Source organism: Oncorhynchus mykiss, chromosome 2 (assembly GCF_057628025.1).
Source record: "Oncorhynchus mykiss isolate SJ-2025 chromosome 2, ASM5762802v1, whole genome shotgun sequence".
NCBI classification, from domain to species: Eukaryota; Metazoa; Chordata; class Actinopteri; order Salmoniformes; family Salmonidae; genus Oncorhynchus; species Oncorhynchus mykiss.
The window spans coordinates 31,178,653-31,198,712 of NC_143023.1; the positions used below are offsets into that span (position 1 = coordinate 31,178,653).

The 20,060-nt window shown below is 47.6% G+C and overlaps 1 protein-coding gene across 16 annotated transcripts in view; it reads left to right on the forward strand.

The window, feature by feature from the left end:
• The window catches only part of LOC110487045 (chondroitin sulfate proteoglycan 5), a 32,101-nt gene that overhangs the window by 8,229 nt on the left and 3,812 nt on the right, over nucleotides 1–20,060 (forward strand). For 6 of the 16 annotated variants that reach the window (XM_036945746.2, XM_036945750.2, XM_036945752.2 and 3 more), the window contains 3 exons: nucleotides 1,100–2,081; nucleotides 14,445–14,633; nucleotides 18,041–18,119. In XM_036945746.2, coding sequence (XP_036801641.1) covers nucleotides 1,100–2,081; nucleotides 14,445–14,633; nucleotides 18,041–18,119 — 1,250 coding nt within the window. Of the gene's footprint in view, nucleotides 1–1,099; nucleotides 2,082–14,444; nucleotides 14,634–18,040; nucleotides 18,198–20,060 lie in introns of all 16 variants that reach the window. The other 10 variants (XM_090196554.1, XM_036945748.2, XM_036945751.2 and 7 more) reach the window with 3 other exon arrangements.

Here is a 20,060-nt window from a genome sequence, read left to right on the forward strand (position 1 = left end):
CTGAAATGAGATGTTGGTTTGTGTGGGTGTGAATGTTTTTCTTGGACACCATGCTGAAGCCTAGACACCACGTCACAAATGGCACAGCGCTTATTAAGTATGATGATGGCATTTCTGTGGAAGAAAACATCTCTTACTGACAAGTAAATCCGACACTCTTTCACTGAACTACATGTGTGTCTGGTTAAAGTAATGTGTCTCCCTGTGTTTCTCTCAGCTCTGCTCTCTGTGAGACTGCAGGGTGAAGATGCCATATGACCGTCTCCCCTCCAGATCACTCCACCTCCCACAGGGAGCCCCGGAGACCCTAAACCCCAAACCATAATCCCTAATCCCAGCTCCTTGCCATTCAAGTACATTAGTCAATTATTACACATAATCCATGGGGTTCGCCAAAGCTGCTTTAGGAGAGGAATAAGGAGCTACACTTGGCTGATGTAATTGACCAGTGGATAAGTATATGGCCAGTCCATCTTGGTCTAATTTGTTTTGCATTTTAGCCTCAGGGTAATGCTGGACTGCTGAGCCATCTTGGGAGACAGATACCGCCCAATGACTAGGGACTTGAGTCACGATATGTTCAGTCATTCAATTCAATTGTAATTCTTGGCTGAAGCCTCAATGCAAGAAAGTCACTGGTCATCTGATAGTTTGTTCGGTTGGTGTTTGTTTACTACAGGTGTAGGATGTTAATTTGACCACTCTTTTGTTGCTGAGAATTTCCCTCACAGCAGGAAATGCAAACGTGTAGTGTATCTGAGGTTTAAAAAGGCTTCTGTTGGTAATTTACATTGAAAACAACTCAGACTTGACTTGCCCTAACGAAAAATCTATCAACCCCTACAAAAAAATGTTCTAATGTTCCAATGCACATAATAATTCACATTTCCTGTTGCTGCAGGATTATTTTCATGCCGTAGCAAACTGGCTCAAATTAAGATCCTACGTCTGTATCTCTGCCGCTTAGAGTAGGTCTAGTTCTTGTGTCCGTGTTTTGTATTATGAATGACATTAAGTGGACAGATTGATAAAAGGATATTCACTCATGGCGGTGTGTGGTTACGAGACCTGACAACATTGTTTTCTTGTATGTTTTCAGGGAACACTCTGAGGGCCAATGTCCCTGAGTTGGACACCACAGCCAACGTGACATCCCTGCCCAGTAAGGTCGAGGAAGCGGCCAAAGTGAATGATGTTGTTATCGAGGTGACCGGGGTCAGCGCCTCAGTCAGCCCCGTCGTCACGGTGACCCAGAGGGCCGGCCGCATGCCCCGCTCCAAAGAGGAGCAGGGCAGCGGCATGCTGGGAGAAGGGGTGTTGCCAGCCGAGGAGGAGGTGGTGGCCCCGCCCAGGATCAGCCCTGACTCAGCAGAGACAGAGCTCCTTCTGCTTAGCAACCCCCGTGGCACGGAGGAGGAAGAGGATGAAGAGGAGCACACCGACCCACCGTGGCTGAACGCCAGAGACAACGTCTTCGACCTGGACCGGCACTTCCGAGAAGGAGTAGCCAATCTGGCCACCACCACTGCCCCTCCCCCTGCCGCCGCTAACCCCTCTCGCCCGGACGTCCTCACCGTGGACTTCTTCGACCCCGCCTCTCGCGGCCGCGGCCTGGACCTAGCCCCGCCCTCTCCCTCCTCTTTGGCCCACGAGCTCCAGGGCGGCGACCCCACTTCCTGGGAGATGCCAGACAGCTACGACCCCTTCACGCCGTACGAGGAGGGTGCATCGCCCACCCCTGATGAGTACTCCTACGGCACCACTACTGATACCTTGGATGGGGATGACGACTTGAGGCTAACTGCCGAGCCTCCATCGCGCTCCAGGCCCAGGGCTCCCCCAGGTTCCGGCTCCTTCACCCCAGACAAGAGGCTGCCCAGTGGGGGTGCTGCTGCTGCACCAGAGGGCCCTGCAGCAGCCCCTCCAGCGTTACCCGTGGATGGCTCAGACGGAGCCGGTGGCTGCCGCCAGGGCTACGTGAAGCAGAATGGAACCTGCCGCTCCCCCTGCGACACACTGCCCAGCTACTGCTTCAACGGAGGCCAGTGCTACCTACTGGATGAAATGGGGGTCTTTTGCAGGTGAGAGATGGAATGAGCGCGCACACACACACACACACACACACACACACACACACACTCTGGCACACATAGCCATCACACATACTGTACATCATAGGCAAGGCATCCAGATGGAAGAAATCTAGTTTACTAACATATCAGAGATAAACATTGAACCCAATAAAACCCATTATCTCTGTCTGCATTGCAATAACAGATATCTACACCCTGGACAATGTGTTTAGAAAGTATGAGCTAGCCTGATGAGTGAATGAGATGGAGGATGGAAAACAGTTCCCCGTCACACACACACACACACACACACACACACACACACACACACACACAGTGAGCGAGAGAGAGAGGGAGACAGAGAGAGAGAGAGGGTAGGGGAGAAAGAGGGAGACAGAGAGAGATAGAGAAAGAGAGAGAGAAGGAGATGGAGAGAGAGCGGGAGAGAGAGAAGGGGAGAAGGGGGGAGATGGAGAAAGAGAGAGGGAGACAGAGAGAGCTAGAGAAAGAGAGAGAGGGAATGTAAATGTAAATTAAAATTGGGCTAGAGAATAGAAAGCAACACGTGTTCCTGGATGCTTTACAGAGACGCTTAGGAGGAAACTTCAATTGTTTTGCCAGATCAATTTCAACCATCCGGTTCTGGTGTGGTAGTCACGCGACCCACACGTGCGCAATCAATCTAAAACAAAAATCCAGAAAATCACATTGTATGATTTTTAAGTAATTCATTTGCATTTTATTGCATGACATAAATATTTGATCACCTACCAACCAGTAAGAATTCCGGCTCTCACAGTCCTGTTAGTTTTTTTGGAGTTTAGAGCTTTTTGGTCTAAACTCCACTCGCCGTGTTTGGAGGAAGAAGAAGGATGAGTACAACCCCAAGAACACCATCCCAACCGTGAAGCATGGAGGTGGAAATTTAATTATTTGGGGATGCTTTTCTGCAAAGGGGACAGGATAACTGCACTGTATTGAGGGGAGGATGGATGGGGCCATGTATCGCGAGATCTTGGCCAACAACCTCCTTCCCTCAGTAAGAGATTGAAGATGGGTCGTGACTGGGTCTTCCAGCATGACAACGACCCGAAACACACAGCCAGGGCAACTAAGGAGTGGCTCCGTAAGAAGCATCTCAAGGTCCTGGAGTGGCCTAGCCCATCTCCAGACCTGAACCCAATAGAAAATCTTTGGAAGGAGCTGAAAGTCCGTATTGCCCAGCGACAGCCCCGAAACCTGAAGGACCTGGAGAAGGTCTGTATGGAGGAGTGGGCCAAAATCCCTGCTGCAGTGTGTGCAAACCTGGTCAAGAACTACAGGAAATGTATGATCTCTGTAATTGCAAACAAAGGTTTCTGTACCAAATATTAAGTTCTGCTTTTCTGATGTATCAAATACTTATATCACGCAATAAAATGCTAATTAATTACTTAAAAATCATGTGATTTTCTGGATTTTTGTTTTAGATTCCGTCTCTCACAGTTGAAGTGTACCTATGATGAAAATTACAGACCTCTACATGCTTTGTAAGTAGGAAAACTTGCAAAATCGGCAGTTTATCAAATACTTGTTCTCCTCATGTATGTTCACAGTATAGGGGATGCATTAGATACAGTATATCTCTGATCTTGTCATTGTCAGATTATTTTAAATTTACTGTGATTTTGTGTGTTTTACAAGGTTCCTGGTGCATTGATACCTGGCCAACAGATCTTTATAGAGGTCACCATGAGGAGAAAGTGTAAGCCAGGTTACATGAGAAGGAAAAATCCCTTCCCCAAACTCATCCAACCCATTGTTATAAAACCCCTCGGATCATTATGCAGAGCTATGCCAAGATATTTATTTCCCTTTATCCTGTAACTAACCGAACGAACCAATCAGCAGGGAGAGATCAGAAATCAGCAAACATCTGTGTGGATTAGCATGCAAATGTATGCGTGGTAGCAAGTCCCTGGATGGCCATCGCCTCCTGACTGGCTCTGATGGAGATGATGATGGCAATGAGAGCTGGCGCAGATGAATCGAATAGACAGGGTCCCCATGCCAAAGTGATTATGTTCACACAACAGGAGAGCTCACACAAATGTATGTGTGCACATATGCTCAAATTGAGACACACACACACACGCATTTACACATACACACGAACGCACACACTGTCACGGCTGTTGAAGGAAGAGGACCAAGGTGCAGCGTGGTGAGCGTACATATTCCTTTATTTAAGAATGACGCCGACAAAAAACAACAAACCATACAAAAAACGAACCGTGAAGCTAAAGGCCATGAACAAAGAGAGACAATGATAGACAGCTGTCCTCGAGTGAGAACCATACCCGGCCATAGAAATACAAAAATCATAGATAACAAAACATAGAATGCCTTCCCCAAATCACACCCTGACCAAACCAAATAGAGACATAAAAATCCCCCCCCCCCCCCCCCCTCAAAGGTGTGGACTCCGGCAGCAAATCCTGAACCTATAGGGGCGGGTCTGGGTGGGCATCTATCTGCGGTGGCGGCCCCGCTCCACCTCTGGCTCACCCCGCTGCGGGCCCAGACTGGGCACCCTCGTTGCTGCGGGCCCCGGACTGGAAGCCGTTGCCGCGGGCCCCGGACTGGAGGGCGTCGCCGGAGGCTCCGGACTGGAGGCCCTCGTTGGAGGCTTCGTGCCATGTCTCACCACTGGAGGCTTCTTGTCATAGATCATCACTGGAGGCTTCTTGCCATGGATCATCACTGGAGGCTTTGTGCCATGGATCATCACTCGAAGCTTCTTGCCATGGATCATCACTGGAGGCTTCGTGCCATGGATCATCACTGGAGGCTTCGTGCCATGTCTCACCATTGGAGGCTTCTTGTCATAGATCATCACTGGAGGCTTCTTGCCATGGATCATCACTGTAGGCTTCGTGCCATGGATCATCACTCGAAGCTTCTTGCCATGGATCATCACTGGAGTCTTCGTGCCATGGTTCATCAGTGGAGGCTTCTTGCCATGGATCATCACTGGAGGCTTCTTGCCATGGATCATCACTGGAGACTTCGTGCCATGGATCATCACTGGAGGCTTCGTGCCATGGATCATCACTGGAGGCTTCGTGCCATGGATCATCACTGGAGGCTTCGTGCCATGGATCATCACTGGAGGCTTCGTGCTGGAGGCTTCTTGCCATGGATCATCACTGGAGGCCTGGCTCTGGGAGTAGGCACAGGACTCACCAGGCTGGGGAGACATACAGGAGGCCTTGGCCAAGGCCCCGGATACACTGGGCCGTGGAGGCGCACTGGAGGTCTCGAGCTAAGAGCCTGCACATTCCGTTCTGGCTCGATGGTGACTTTGGCCCGGCACGTGCGGGGCGCAGACACAGGACGCACTGGGCTGTGCAGACGCACTGGAGACACAGTGCGCAGAGCCGGCGCAGGATATCCTGGGCCGTAGAGACGTACTGGAGGTCTGGAGAGCAGGGCTGGCACCATCCGTCCTGGCTGGATGCTCACCCTAACCCTGGCAGATGCGGGGAGCTGGGATGTAGCGCACCAGGCTAAGAACACGTACTGGAGACACCGTGCGCTCCACCGCATAACACGGTGCCTGACCAGTACGACGCCCGCCACGGTAAGCACGGGGAGTTGGCTCAGGTCTCCAACCTGACTCTGCCACACTCCCCGTGTGCCCCCCCAAAATCATTTTGGGGATGTCTCTCGGGCTTCCTTAGCTGCTTCCAGTTCCTCCCGTGGACGGCGATACTCCCCAGCCTGCCTCCAGGGTCCTTTCCCATCCAGGATATCTTCCCATGTCCAGGAGTCCCGAACACGCTGCTCCTCCTTACCACGCTGCTTGGTCCCTTGGTGGGAGAAAGTTCTGTCACGGCTGTTGAAGGAAGAGGACCAAGGTGCAGCGTGGTGGGCGTACGTATTCCTTTATTTAAGAATGACGCTGACAAAAAACAACAAACCATACAAAAACTAGCCTTGAAGCTAAAGGCTACGTGCCATGAACAAAGACAACTTCCCACAAAGAAAGGAGGGAAAACAGGTTACCTAAGTATCGTTCCCAATCAGAGACAACGATAGACAGCTGTCCCTGATTGAGAACCATACCCGGTCAAAACATAGAAATAAACAAAACATAGAATGCCCACCCCAAATCACACCCTGACCAAACCAAATAGAGACATAAAAAGGCTCTCTAAGGTCAGGGCGTGACACACACATACACACAAAAACACACACACGCTTTGCTTTTACCATGAGCCCAATAGAACCTTTCCCAACTCAAGGCCCTAATCATGACATAATGACCCGGTCTTCTCCTCCCCCTGCAGACACACAGTTTCTCACCAGTGTGCAGCTATACAGTTAAACTGTTCAGTGATCTTGACACTGACCTCTTGACTCTGCCAGTTTCCTGTTGCAGGCCAGCAATAGGTAATCTTCCAGCCGGCCTAATGGCCAGTGATGAGGTGTGTGATTGAGATGGCAGATGCCTGATCCTTGCAGAGATTGGTCTTATCCTTTTACTGGTTTATAATCATTGGAGCAACAGTCCATAGAGTAGGCAAGCCAAGAGCAATATCGCAAATCACTCCCATCAAACTTAACTAGGATACTACAGCAATGTGGCTGCAGGTAGCTAGTTTAGTGGTTAAGAGCGTTGGGTCAATAAATGAAAGATCGCTGGTTCGAAATCCCTGAGCCGATTAGTTGAAAAGTCTGATAAGATGCCCTTGAACAAGGCACTTAACCCTAATTGCTCCTGTAAGTCACTTTGCGTAAGAGAATCTGATAAATGACTCAAATGTAAATGCTTATCACTATAAGACAAGGTCTTTGGTGGGCTTAAAGAGATCATAGTAAACCATAAACAAACAGTAAACAATGCACTAAGTACATTGATTTTGATGTCTGTGAGAAGTCCATGTTAGATGACACTGTCAGTGTCAGTGAAGATCTGTGTTACACTGAGGGACAGTCCAAGTTATGTCTGAGGTTGGGCTAAGAGGCAATATGGGTCAGTGGAGCTCTGGCACAAGTGTCTGTGTGTGTCTGTGTGTAATGGTGAACTGAGGCTGATTCATACACCAGCCCAATTGAATCACAGTGGGATGAATGCAAAGGGCTCTGCCCTCTGTTATAACACACACACAAGTAGTTGGTTGTGTCTGCCCTCTGTTATAACACACTCCTACAAGTAGTTGGTTGTGTCTGCCCTCTGTTATAACACACTCCAACAAGTAGTTGGTTGTGTCTGCCCTCCACATCTCTTTCTGGGGTTTACCGACAAAAGCCATGTCCTGTTGTGTATGTGTGTACTGTAAGCCATGTCCTGTTGTGTATGTGTGTACTGTAAGCCATGTCCTGTTGTGTATGTGTGTACTGTAAGCCATGTCCTGTTGTGTATGTGTGTACTGTAAGCCATGTCCTGTTGTGTATGTGTGTACTGTAAGCCATGTCCTGCTGCGTATGTGTGTACTGTAAGCCATGTCCTGTTGTGTATGTGTGTACTGTAAGCCATGTCCTGTTGTGTATGTGTGTACTGTAAGCCATGTCCTGTTGTGTATGTGTGTACTGTAAGCGTTTGCATACTACGTGTGTGCGCATGTGTGCGTTGGTTTGGATATGGTTAGTAAGACTAGTTACAGTCTGTAACAGTCATGGAGAGGCTAATTTGAATGTTTGATCTACCTAACATAATCAATAGTTTACCTTTCTCTACTATCCCAACTAACATTTGTAATAATTTCCCCCATAGCTGGAGGACAACACTGTAAAATGGAGTGTAGGAGGGAAAGAGAGCGAGATGGATGAGATAGACATGGCAAAGAAAATTAGAAAAAAAGAGAGTAGGAGGGACTGAGAGAGAAAATGAGTCAGAGTTCGTCCTGCCTGCCAGTATGGAAACAGATCAGGACGAGCCAGGTTGAATTAATTGTGAGCGTGTGTGTGTGTGTGTGTGTGTGTATACAGTCATAGCTGCGTTTGTGTGTTAGTGTGTGTGTGTGTATATGTGCATGTGTGTGTGTATGTCTGTGTCTATGTGTATACAGTCATAGCTGTGTTTATGTGTGTGTGTATATGTGCATGTGTGTGTGTGTGTGTGTGTCCTGCAGCTTGATATAATTAAGAAGAGGTATTACCACCAGGAGTCCCATGTAGTCATGGCGATTTAGAATTTTGGGTTGCATTATGACAAGCATACACACAAATAAACATGCATGCGCATACACAGGCACACACACACACACACTCTCGGATTATGGCTATATTAAGACCCCATCCACCAATAAGCAGAAGAGCACAGGGTCATTCAAGAGGTCAGACACAGGAGATGAAGATCTAGTGAGAGGGCTCAGATCAGGGAACACACACACAGACCCACAAACACAGTAAGGTAGTCCAATGTATCCGATGAGCCATTCTGTGGCAATAGAGTCTGGTTTGTTGATTTGGGGTGCACACACACACACACACACACACACACACAAACAACACACACACACACACACACACACACACACACACACACACACACACACACACACACACACACAGCAGTTAAATGGAACATGGGGCAGGTATACTACATGTATTTCTAATTAGGGTTCATGGTTCATCAACACTTTACTTGACATCTAGCGTCACAACCTGTTATGGCACGGTCATAACCTGTCATAATATGGTCATAACACTGTCATGGGCCATATATTTACACCTGCTATGTGGACACCCCTTCAAATTAGTGGATTCGGCTATTTCAGCCACACCCGTTGCTGACAGGTGTATACAATTCAGCACACAGCCATGCAATCTCTGTAGACAAACATTGACAGTAGAATGGCCTTATTGAAGAGCTCAGTGACTTCAACGTGGCATTGTCATAAGATGCCACCTTTCCAACAAGTCAGTTCGTCAAATTTCTGTCCTGCTAGAGTTGGCCCAGTCAATTGTAAGTGTAGTTATTGTGAAGTGGAAACGTCTAGGAGCAACAACGGCTCATACACAAAGTGGTAGGCCACACAAGCACACAGAACGGGACCGCCGAGTGTTGAAGCGCGAAGCTCGTAAAAATGGTCTCTCCTTGGTAGTAACACCCACTACCGAGTTCGAAACTGCTTCTGGAAGCAACATCAGCACAATGATTGTTCGTTGGGAGCTTCATGAAATGGGTTTCCATGGCCGAGCAGCCGCACACGAGCCTAAGATCACAATGCCAAGTGTCGGCTAGAGTGGTATAAAGCTCACCGCCATTGGACTCTGGAGTGATAAATCACACTTCACCATCTGTCAGTCTGACGGAAGAATCTGGGTTTGGGGGATGCCACGAGAACGCTACCTGCCCCAATGCATAGTGCCAACTGTAGAGTTTGGTGGAGGAAGAATAATGGTCTGGGGCTGTTTTTCATGGTTTGGGCTAGGACCCTTAGTTCCAATGAAGGGAAATCTTAAAGCTACAGCATACAGTGACATTCTAGACTTTTCTGGGCTTTCAACTTTGTGACAACAGTTTGGGGAAGGCCCTTTCCTGTTTCAGCATGACAATGCTCCCGTGCACAAAGCAAGGTCCATACAGAAATGGTTAGTTTAGGCCTCCCGAGTAGCGCAACTGTCTAAGGCACTGCACCGGAGTGCTTGAGGCGTTACTACAGACTCTGGTTTGATCCTAGGCTGTGTCACAACCGACCGTGACTGGGAGTCCCATAGGGCGGCGCGCAATTGGCCCAGCGTTGTCCGGGTTTGGGGAGGGTTTGGCCGGGGGGGGCTTTATATGGCACATCGCTCTCTAGTGACTCCTTGTGTCGGGCCGGGCACCTGCAGGCCGACTTCGGTCAGTTGAACAGTGTTTGAACAGTGTTTCCTCCGACGCATTGGTGCAGCTGGCTTACAGGTTAAACGGCAGGTGTTAAGAAGCATGGTTTGTCCGGTCATGTTTCAGAGGACCCATGGCTCGACCTTCGCCTCTTCCGAGCCCGTTGGGGAGTTGCAGCGATGAAACAAGATTGTAATTCGATCGCAATTGGATAGCACAAAATTTGGAAGAAAAAGGGGGTAAAAAAATGTATTTAAAAAAATAAAATGTTGGTTTGTCAAGATCGGTGTGGGACACCGACTGCAAGCCAGGCCTAATCGCCCAACATCAGTGCCCGACCTCACTAATGCTCTTGAATGGAAGCAAGTCCCTGCAGCAATGTTCCAACATCTAGTGGAAAGCCTTCCCAGAAGAGTGGAGGCTGTTGTAGGAGCAAAGGGGGATCAACTCCATATTGATGCCCATGATTTAGGAATGAGATGTTCGACGAGCAGGTGTCCACATACTTTTGGTCATGTAGTGTATATTATGAGTGTCAAAACCCACATTTATTCAAATGTGTTATTCCCTGCCAAGAAGTTTCCTTTCGTTTGGAAGTTGGTTTCTTAAATCCGTTGTTCTAGTATTGATTTCTTTACAGTCATGTTTTTTTCATCGTATTTTAAATAGCTTGTAGAAAATACACTTTATGACACTGTCATGAAGCATTATGACTGTCCTGTGTCACTTTACTTGGACTAAGAATTATAACCATCAGAATCATGTTGCCAGATAGACCTATCACGTACATGCCCTTATGTCAGTCATCAGTCAAAAAGAGGGTGTCCTGTCCTGCTCCTGAAATCTGCATTCATCCCAGTCATCAGCAACAGAGCATTGGTGTAGGTGCACGTCTTGACATCAATGTGTGCGCAATTACAATTTCTGAAAATGTTATATAACATAAAAATACCGTTGACAAGTTGGCTATGGTGTAATGGAGTTTTGACACTCTTATGTAGGTGTCATAACCAGCCACAAATTAATGCTATATATGTCACAACTGGTCTGAATATGTGTAATGACAGTGTTGTGTCCATAAGTTATGTCAGCTGTTATGACATGGTTATGACGCTAGGGGTCAGGTAAAGCGTTACCCAGCAGGGTAATGGGTTTTGTATTGCCAGAGGAGGCATATGGGTGATAGTTTGACCGATTTGTTTCCTCTATCGATAACATTTTCCCGATCATGGTGCCACCCACCTAATGACTTCCCACACCTTCATTTGTCTCTTAAATGAGTTTCAATTGATTATTTTAGTATCTATTTGGGGGCTGACTAGGCTGGGACTCTAGTTGTAAAACTAGGGGAAACACTGCTCAATGTTGTGACAGTCCCGCTGGGCTCTGACTAACGTTGCTGATCTTACCCTCCATTACCCTTTCATTATCCCTCGTTCTCCTTCCCTTTGTACAGTACCCCCCCACCCCATCCCCCGTTTACCCTCATCCCCCTTCGACCTCACCCCACAACACTGTGGGGGGCCTCCCAGTATGTCCCGTCTGTGCCCCCCTCTACCTTCCAACCCACTCAGTGCCCCCCTCCTCTTGGCCAGGTTAGGGTATCTATCCTGGGGGAGTTGGCAGTCGAACAGCCTTTACAAGCCTAATCAAGTAAATATTGAGGGGATTTGTGATGTGGCCCAGGCTCGGGTAATTCCATTGTGTCGCTGGGTTAGAGGGCTGTATTTGGTGGCGATTGGAGGTTGTGGTAAACCTTGATTGAGTTAATGATGGGGTAGGGAGGGAAGGCTCTGTCTGTGGTTACACTGGGTAACTGGTTAGGGTAAAGCTGTGGGAGTCGTGAGTGTTTAAACGAGGAGCTCAGAGAGAGAGAGAGAGAGAACCAAGGATAAAAGAACCAAGCCTTTTAAGGTAAAACAAACAAACAGCCATTTTGGATTGTAGGATTACAGGTTTCAGGGTGGAACACAATGTGGTCGATTTAAGGCTAATGAATGTTTCTACTGGGGTTATTTCAGTTGGATTGTTTCGGTTTGATTTTAACACTTGAGAAAACTTGCAACCAAAATCTTCAAGTCAAATTGTAGGGTTTTTAGGACTGCTGTTTTAGGACACCATTTATACAATGTCAAAACCAGTCAGTCAGCTAAATGGAAACAAGATTACACTCTCCTGGAGGCAGCTGGCAAAGAGCAGGAGAGCGGAAGGGGAGAGAGAGACATAAGGATAGTGGGAGGAAGAGAAGAAGAGGTGGTAAATCAGTGATAAATTAGAGCGATGGAGAAACTCAAGGGGCAGAGTGATAGAGGAGGGAATAAGAGGACATTGAGAATGAAAAATAAAGAGATTACTAAGCGAGAGAGAGTCTCATGAGAGCTCTGTGTGTGTGTGTGTGTGTGTGTGTGTGTGTGTGTGTGTGTGTGTGTGTGTGATGGAATGACATGTCGGTACTGCATCTGTTTCTTGTGCGGCTCAGCTGGATCGCCATGGCAACCAGCCATCCTCCTTACCCTCTCCTTAAATGTGCTCTCTTTCTCTCTCTCTTCGCTATATAAACTACCTCTTTGTACCAACATACAGTACCTTAGAGGGAGAGAGCGTATTCAAGTCCCCTTGAAAATGGCGAATGGCGTATCAGTAGTCCAGTCACACCTTCTCCTGCTAGAGAATGCCCCCTGGCACGGAGCCAACGCCCCTCGGTTGGCACTTTCGGCACGGGCACAAAGGGGGCAGGATGCAGGAAGCGGCACTGAAAGGAACCGAGCCCCCCATCACCCACTTACTGGGCTGAATTGAAACTGTGAATCTGAAAGGCCATACTCACACCTCCATTCATTCTACACATTTACATTCATCTGTGTGAGTCTGTAGGTCTCTTGGCCTGTGTTTGGGGAACATTGGAAGGGAGAGGTGCATTTATGTTGCTCTTCACATTCAAATTCTTCCAAGTGAATTTGTGTCCTTCCGTAAGTGGTGATTTCCCTCTAAAATCCACATGCAGACATTTGAGGAGTGAGTGTGAACCTTTGCATTCTCGTACCTATTTTAGCCTGTATGGGCTCTTCTCAGTGAGTGAGTTTCATTCACATTCACATGCTTTCCCGAGTTCCAACTACTTCACACATTCAGTCTCTTTAAACAGCCTGTTTTATTCTCCGTGATCACACTTCTACTACTAGAAAAAACGTTTTCAAAAGAGTTCTTTGGTTGTTCCCATAGCAGAACCCTTTTAGGTTCCATGTAAAAATCTGTGTAAAGGGTTCTACATAGAACCCAAAAGGGTTCAACCTGGAACCAAAAAGAGTTCTTCAAAGGGTTCTCCTATGGGAACAACCAAAGAATCTTTTTAGGTTCTAGATATTAGCAGAAATATACATAGTATCTGGTTACTATGAGACCAGTCATTACCATTTCCTCTTGTTAACTAGTGTGATCGACCCAGTTTATAGAGTCTTATTTCTTATTCTACATGCAGTACCATTCATTCTCGTAGTGGTTTCAAGCATTTGATTAGTAAGGTTCCAGTCTTGTTCCAGTCAGCAGACGAAGCCATCTGCCTCTGTCATTTTTGTCCTAGAGCAAAAAGAGTCTAGGGCTCAGATGGCAAGTGTGTGTGTGTGTTATTTGTGTGTGTGTGTGTGTGTGTGTGTGTGTGTGTGTGTGTGTGTGTGTGTGTGTGTGTGTGTGTGGAAAACAGCCTCTGGTTTTCAGTTTTTTTCTATTTTCTGTTCAGACAGAATGATCACATTATCCCTTCAAATAGAGCTATGTTGAAAGCCTGCTGGTGACACTTCAGTCTGTTTTAGACCAGGAGTTGAAATTTCACTTCCGTAAATGATATACACTGGGGCAGTGTATGTGGGATGTTGAATAGCATTTTTTTTGCCCCCACACTCAGGGCTGGATTCAATCCGTATCGCAGAAGTATCGTGGAAGATCCGCGTTATAGCTCCATTTAAATTGAGATTGTCCACGATACTTCCGCGATACGGATTGAATCCAGGCCTGAAAGCTTTCAGACTCACATAATGAAGCACTTGGGATAATTATAAAAATAAATTCTTGATTTTCTTAAACCTAGCAATCTGGATTGAAATGTGTGCCAACCATTCAAGCTTGAACTATGAATGACACAGTGGTACTGCCCTCACCCTAATCTAAATAATTTAGAGCCTGCACACGCACGCACAGACAGACAGAGATACACACACACACACACACACACACACACACACACACACACAATTTTGTTAAAGTGTTATGTTTGGTGAATAAACCCTTTTCCATTTCTCACCCACCCTTTTTTTCTCTCCATCCTTAATTTGTTTCCCTTTACCCTCCTCTCATGGCCTTTCTCCACTCTTCCCTTATCTGGCCATTTCATCTGTCTCCCATCTGTATTTCCCTGGCTGCTCTTCTCTCTCTCCTCTCCGTATTCCATTCCACATGCCTCATTGTTTCCACTACTACTACTTCCCCCTCTTCATCTTGGTTTTCTTTTTCTCTCCTCTCCTTTTTGCTCCCCTCTCTCTCTCCATCCCTCCGTCTCCATACAGGTGTAATGTCCAGGACTACATCTGGCACAAGGGTTCCCGCTGTGAGTCGGTGGTGACAGAGTTCCAGGTGCTGTGTCTGACCATCGGGGCGTCGGCCCTCATGGTGCTGCTGCTCTTCATGATCACCGTCTGCTTCGCCAAGAAGCTCCACGTGCTCAAGACCGAGAACAGCAAGCTGCGCAAACGCAGGTAAGCTTACAGCGGGGGCCTGGGGAAACCTGCTCAAATATAGGGGAGTCTATGGACCAGATAAAACCAGTTAGCACAAAGGTGTAAGAAAACCAGGAAAAACCAGGCAGTGAAACCAGAGAGCATAGAACCCATGGGAAACTGGCTGCGCAAAACGCAGGTGAGCTTATGGACTAGAAAAACCAGGCAGCAGATAGACAGGTTTTTGAGCTCTTGTATTCTCACAGCATATGTATGCGAAATAAGCATTTCTTGCACTATTGAAAATGAAAATATTTAGTATTCGACTGGAGTTTTACATGAGTATTGGACATGTGTGGACCTGTGAATTACAACGACATTACAACTACTTCCATTGAAACAAAGCTCCGTTCAGGGCGAAACCTTGGGGCTGTTGGAGAGAGTAGTGGTGGGGGGGGGGGGGACAAAGGATCGGGACAAAAGGACAGGAGATGGAGGAGGAGGAAGAGAGCTGAAGCTAGAGATACCTGAGAAGGTTGTGGATAACTTTAGGAGAGAGAAGAGGCTGAGAGAGGGAAGTGAGGGAGGCTGGACTGGAAAGAGGAGGATGGGGGGGGGGGGGGACAAAGAGAAGAGGCGATAGATAGGATAGACAGAGGGGGAGAATTGGATGGATCAGATAAAGGGGGGAGGATATTAAATGAGCGAAGGAGACAATGAAGGAATGCGGAGGAGGAGGAGGAGGAGGGGGAGGAAAACACGATGACAAGATAGATGAGAGAGGAAACACAAAAAGAGAGAAGAGATAAAGCAGAGAGAGAGAGAGAGAAAAGGGAGGGATTGAGTTTGCATTGAAAGAGAACGGGATGAGGATAGCTAGAACGAGTGCTGTGTGAGATGCGGCTGTGCCTTCGCCTGTCGTTTTGCCTAGCAACAGTGAAGTCACGTAGGAGGGTGGATGAATGTGGATGCTTCCATCAGCAATGCACATTTCTTAGCTGAGGATGATGATGTTAGCATTATGATGATGATGAAGAAGAAAAGGGGAGCAGTCAGTGCGGGGGATAGCGTGCTGATGGCTAGCGCGCGGTGCTAGCTGAAAATAGTGATGTCATTGCTGCTCTGGTTCCAGCTGAAAGTAGGGCAGTCTGATCAGGAGTGTATGAGAGGGGAGGGGGGGACAAGGCAGGGGAGGCGAAGTTGACCTACATACAGCTGTGCGACCTGAGGGGTGTGTGTGTGAGGAACGGGGGGTGGGGATGGACAGCATGCAGCGTAGGAGAGACACCACAGCCTCATCAAGTGGTTAGCCAAAAATCAAAGAGGAGGAAGGAGAAACAGAAGAGTAGAAGAGAGCAGAATGAAACAGGAAAACGGAGGGGCGGGAAGAGTGAAGGAGAGAGAGTGGAAATGTGTAGAGGAGGGTGAGCAGAGGGAGGGCAGGAATAGGAAAGAGCTTTTACCAAGAGAAAAACTCAGTTGTTGTTGGAAGGACATGTTGTTGGAGGGAGAGAGACTGTGTGCATGTGCGCGCGTGTATAGGGCACTGCTGATGAGGCTCATGTATACATGAGACGCCCACCTCTCTCTCCCTCCATCTGCTGCAGATAATTGCAGTGGGCTGCACAGTGTCTGTGCCGCAGTCAAGATGGGGTCTGCTTCCCTGTCAGAGAGAGAGAGGCAGAGAAAAAGATGGAGTGAGAGAGAGATGGAGGGAGGGAGATGCTGGGGGAAGGGGGAGAAAGAGAGGGGTCATGAATGGGAGGAAGGGGGAGAAAGGGAAAAATAGTTGGGATTGAGGGAGGGAAAGAGAGAGAAAGCGAGAGGGGTGACAAGAGTGGCAGAGGACAGAGAGAGAGAGAGATGCAGGTAACGTCTTTGCAGAGAGGAGAGTGTGTGTTCTGGCTGAAGTGGCAGATTAAAACTTAGTTTTAGTCCCTTTTCCCCTGTACCACGGCTTAGAAACCACACCAATTATGGACATAAATAACACACATACAATCAGTATCCAAGCCCTGCAGTATCCTCCTTTCAATTCAATTCAAGCTTACTTTGGAGATTTACAATACTAACATAATTAAAATAATTTGAATCAATATTGGCAACTGCTTTCTGTCTCCCTATTTATTTCTCTACTCCATCTCTCTAGCACACCCTCCCTCCTCATTACTTGAGCTTTGATTGGCCTGTCATATGAACTCATTAAATATAAATGTTGGAGCGGCATCTCAATCAGACAGTAGTAGGAAGTGCTGGGGCTGTACTGATGGGTCTAGTTCAGAAGATGTTTAACTATGGATATGATGAGGAGAGGGAGAGATGGAGGTCGAGAAGAGACAGAGAAACTGAGAAACTCTTTCCAGCCAGCAGATGTTTCTGGAATAACACAAAATGACAAATGACTGTTTGGGAAGTCTGTTTTGGATATCAAGTTTCTCCAAGTGTTTAATTGGTTACACAAAGTGAATCACAGTGCTTCAATGGTAGGTCAATGGTGAGTCATTGTTGTTTGTTTGGAAAGTAACTTTCATTTTTGTTTTCAGTTGCAAAACAGTGTACCCCATTGAATGCAACCCAGGATTGGGTGTCAAAGTGGCCATAGCTGTAGTCTAGTTTTGATTCACAGCTGATTTGTTGCATCACAGAGGGTATCTGTCTGTCTGTCATCTGCAAACTGAAGTCTTACACTTGCACTATATTGTAACTAACGCTGCTCTCACTTGCTTTTTCTCTCCCTCCTTCCTCCTCTCTCTACCTCCTTTACCCCACGTTTTCACATACTTTCCCCTCATCCTTGAATCCTGATTTTGCCCTCCCTATTCTCTCTTCATCTCTCTTTTTCTCTTCTCTCCTCCTCTCACTGCATCCCTCTTTTTCCATTTCCCCCGCCCCATCGACACTCTCCTTTTCCTCCACAATGTGACCCCTCCTACTTTCCTCCTCATTTAATCCTCTTTTACCTGTTCTCCCTCCTCCCTTCCTCTCGTCTCTGGTCACCTCCCTGTCCCCCTTCCCTGTCCTCCCTTCCTCTCGTCTCTGGTCCCCTCCCTGTCCCCCCCTCCCTGTCCTCCCTTCCTCTCGTCTCTGGTCCCCTCCCTGTCCCCCACTCCCTGTCCTCCCTTCTTCTCGTCTCTGGTCCCCTCCCTGTCCTCCCTTCCTCTCGTCTCTGGTCCCCTCCCTGTCCTCCCTTCCTCTCGTCTCTTGTCCCCTCCCTGTCCTCCCTCTCGTCTCTCGTCCCCTCCCTGTCCTCCCTTCCTCTCGTCTCTGGTCCCCTCCCTGTCCTCCCTTCCTCTGGTCCCCTCCCTGTCCTCCCTTCCTCTGGTCCCCTCCCTGTCCTACCTTCCTCTGGTCCCCTCCCTGTCCTACCTTCCTCTCGTCTCTGGTCCCCTCCGTGTCCTCCCTTCCTCTCGTCTCTGGTTCCCTCCCTGTCTTCCTCCTCTTCCCAGCAGTAAGTACCGGCCTCCATCGGAGCAGCACAATGATAATTTCTCCCTGTCCACCATCGCTGAGGGCTCCCACCCAAATGTAAGGAAACTGTGCGACACCCCTCCTAACGTCCCTCATGCCCGTGCTTTGGCTTACTATGATAACATTATCTGTCAGGTAACGTGGTTCTCGTCTCTCTCTCACCCTTTCCTTCCTTCCCTCCTCCGCATGGGCTTGAGTGTCACCTCTCCGGGGTTACGAGGCGGGGTGTTACAGTGGGGGCATTCTCTCTCGCTATGGGACAAGTCTACAGCCAGATAGGCAGGCAATACTGTTACCATGGCAACAGCGTGGCTGTAAAGTCTTTACTGTGTATTGCCTCATTGTCAGTTATTGGTTGAGTTTTTTTGTTAGCTATTGATCGTACTTGAAGGTGACACACACACACGCATGTACACACACTGCAGATCAAATCAAATTGTATTGGTCACATACACATACACACGGTTAGCAGATGCTATTGTGTGTGTAGCGAAATGCTTATAAATGTGAAAGATGGAGCAAGGAAATAAGTGTATCTTACCTATACACCTGCCTGACCCATTGGTGTGGTGTGGTCAGTTCTGTCCAGGCTAAGACTTGACCAAGAGAGAACTCCTATAGCCCTCACTGTTACCCCCTCCACCCCATCTATCCCTGATCTGCTCTCCCTTTAATCACCTGTGCATTGGTATGTCACTGCATGATTGCTCTATCGCTCACATGGTGGCTCACATGGTGGCCCCCCCTGGTGGCCATATCAGCCACTGCAGCAGCCTGTCCGTCGCTCTGCCTCCGCATCTCTGTCCGTCCGTTGCACTCATTTATCCTGACTTGGGCTGGATAGGTTGGAAAAGTGAAGAAGGTCTCTTGATTGGTCGATAATAGGGCTTTGGGGGGGGGGGGGGCGGGGAATCTGGGGGCATGAAATGAAATGAAATGTTTATGGGGTTATTATCAGGTTGGTAGAGGATGGTGTGTGAGATGTGTGCAAGGTGGGCGGGGCTATTAAGTCAGGATAAACATCTGAGATGCAACGTCCCCCTGCTGCCTGTAGGTGGCGGGGGAGAGCATAGACCTAGCTGCACAACTAACGGAAGCATGGGGTAGCATAGCGCTAACATGGTTGTAGCAGCATGAGTAGAATTAGTGCTACGACATAAGATGTGGTGCCACATTCTCACGACTCATCAAATAGTTCTGGTCATCATACATGGTATAACCACAATAAAATTGCTTCACTTAGATTTATTTTGCTCGTTTCTTTGTTTGTCTGTAGTTAGTTTATTTTGCGTTATTCTTCCTTCTGGGTAGTTGCGATAATGTTTCCGTAAATATAATATAGTGACAACTTGGGGGGCATCATATTGCAGTGCTTCATAACACGAGACAGTTAGCACAATCGCCTATCAGAACACTACTAACCGTAACCATAACCGCTACCCGATACCATCCACGACCAAATAAAACATCATACAACACCCCCATCTTCCAGACATCTTCTGATCTCTGAAACAGGAAATCTCTGCTCTTTGAGTCTCAACCTGGGTTTGCAGTTTACATCCACAGGTCCACAGTCAGTGTGTTTGTACATCTCTCTATTCATACGAGTCGATTTTAGAGCACCAGTACAGAGTATCTGGAGAAAAGGTTCTTTAAAATACTATGTAGATTCATCTGCAGAGAACAGCCAACACCATAGAGACATACTTCTTACTAAAAAAGCTCCGAAAACATCAACTAATAATACCAATACCTCAAATCCCTCCGTCTAGTTCATGAACTAAAACCCCTGTGTTTCTATGTCAACACGTTACCCTCAGAAATACTTCATCCAACATTTACTATGGTAATGTCAAGGCCACAAAGCACCATAGTTACTGAGACAAATCCTTCGGTGTCCTTATATGGGCAAGACAGTCTCGACCTCTCAATGTGAGCTGGGAATATCAGATATCATCCTTAGGAAGTTCCCCTTAGTAGGTCTTCTCTCCCTGCTTT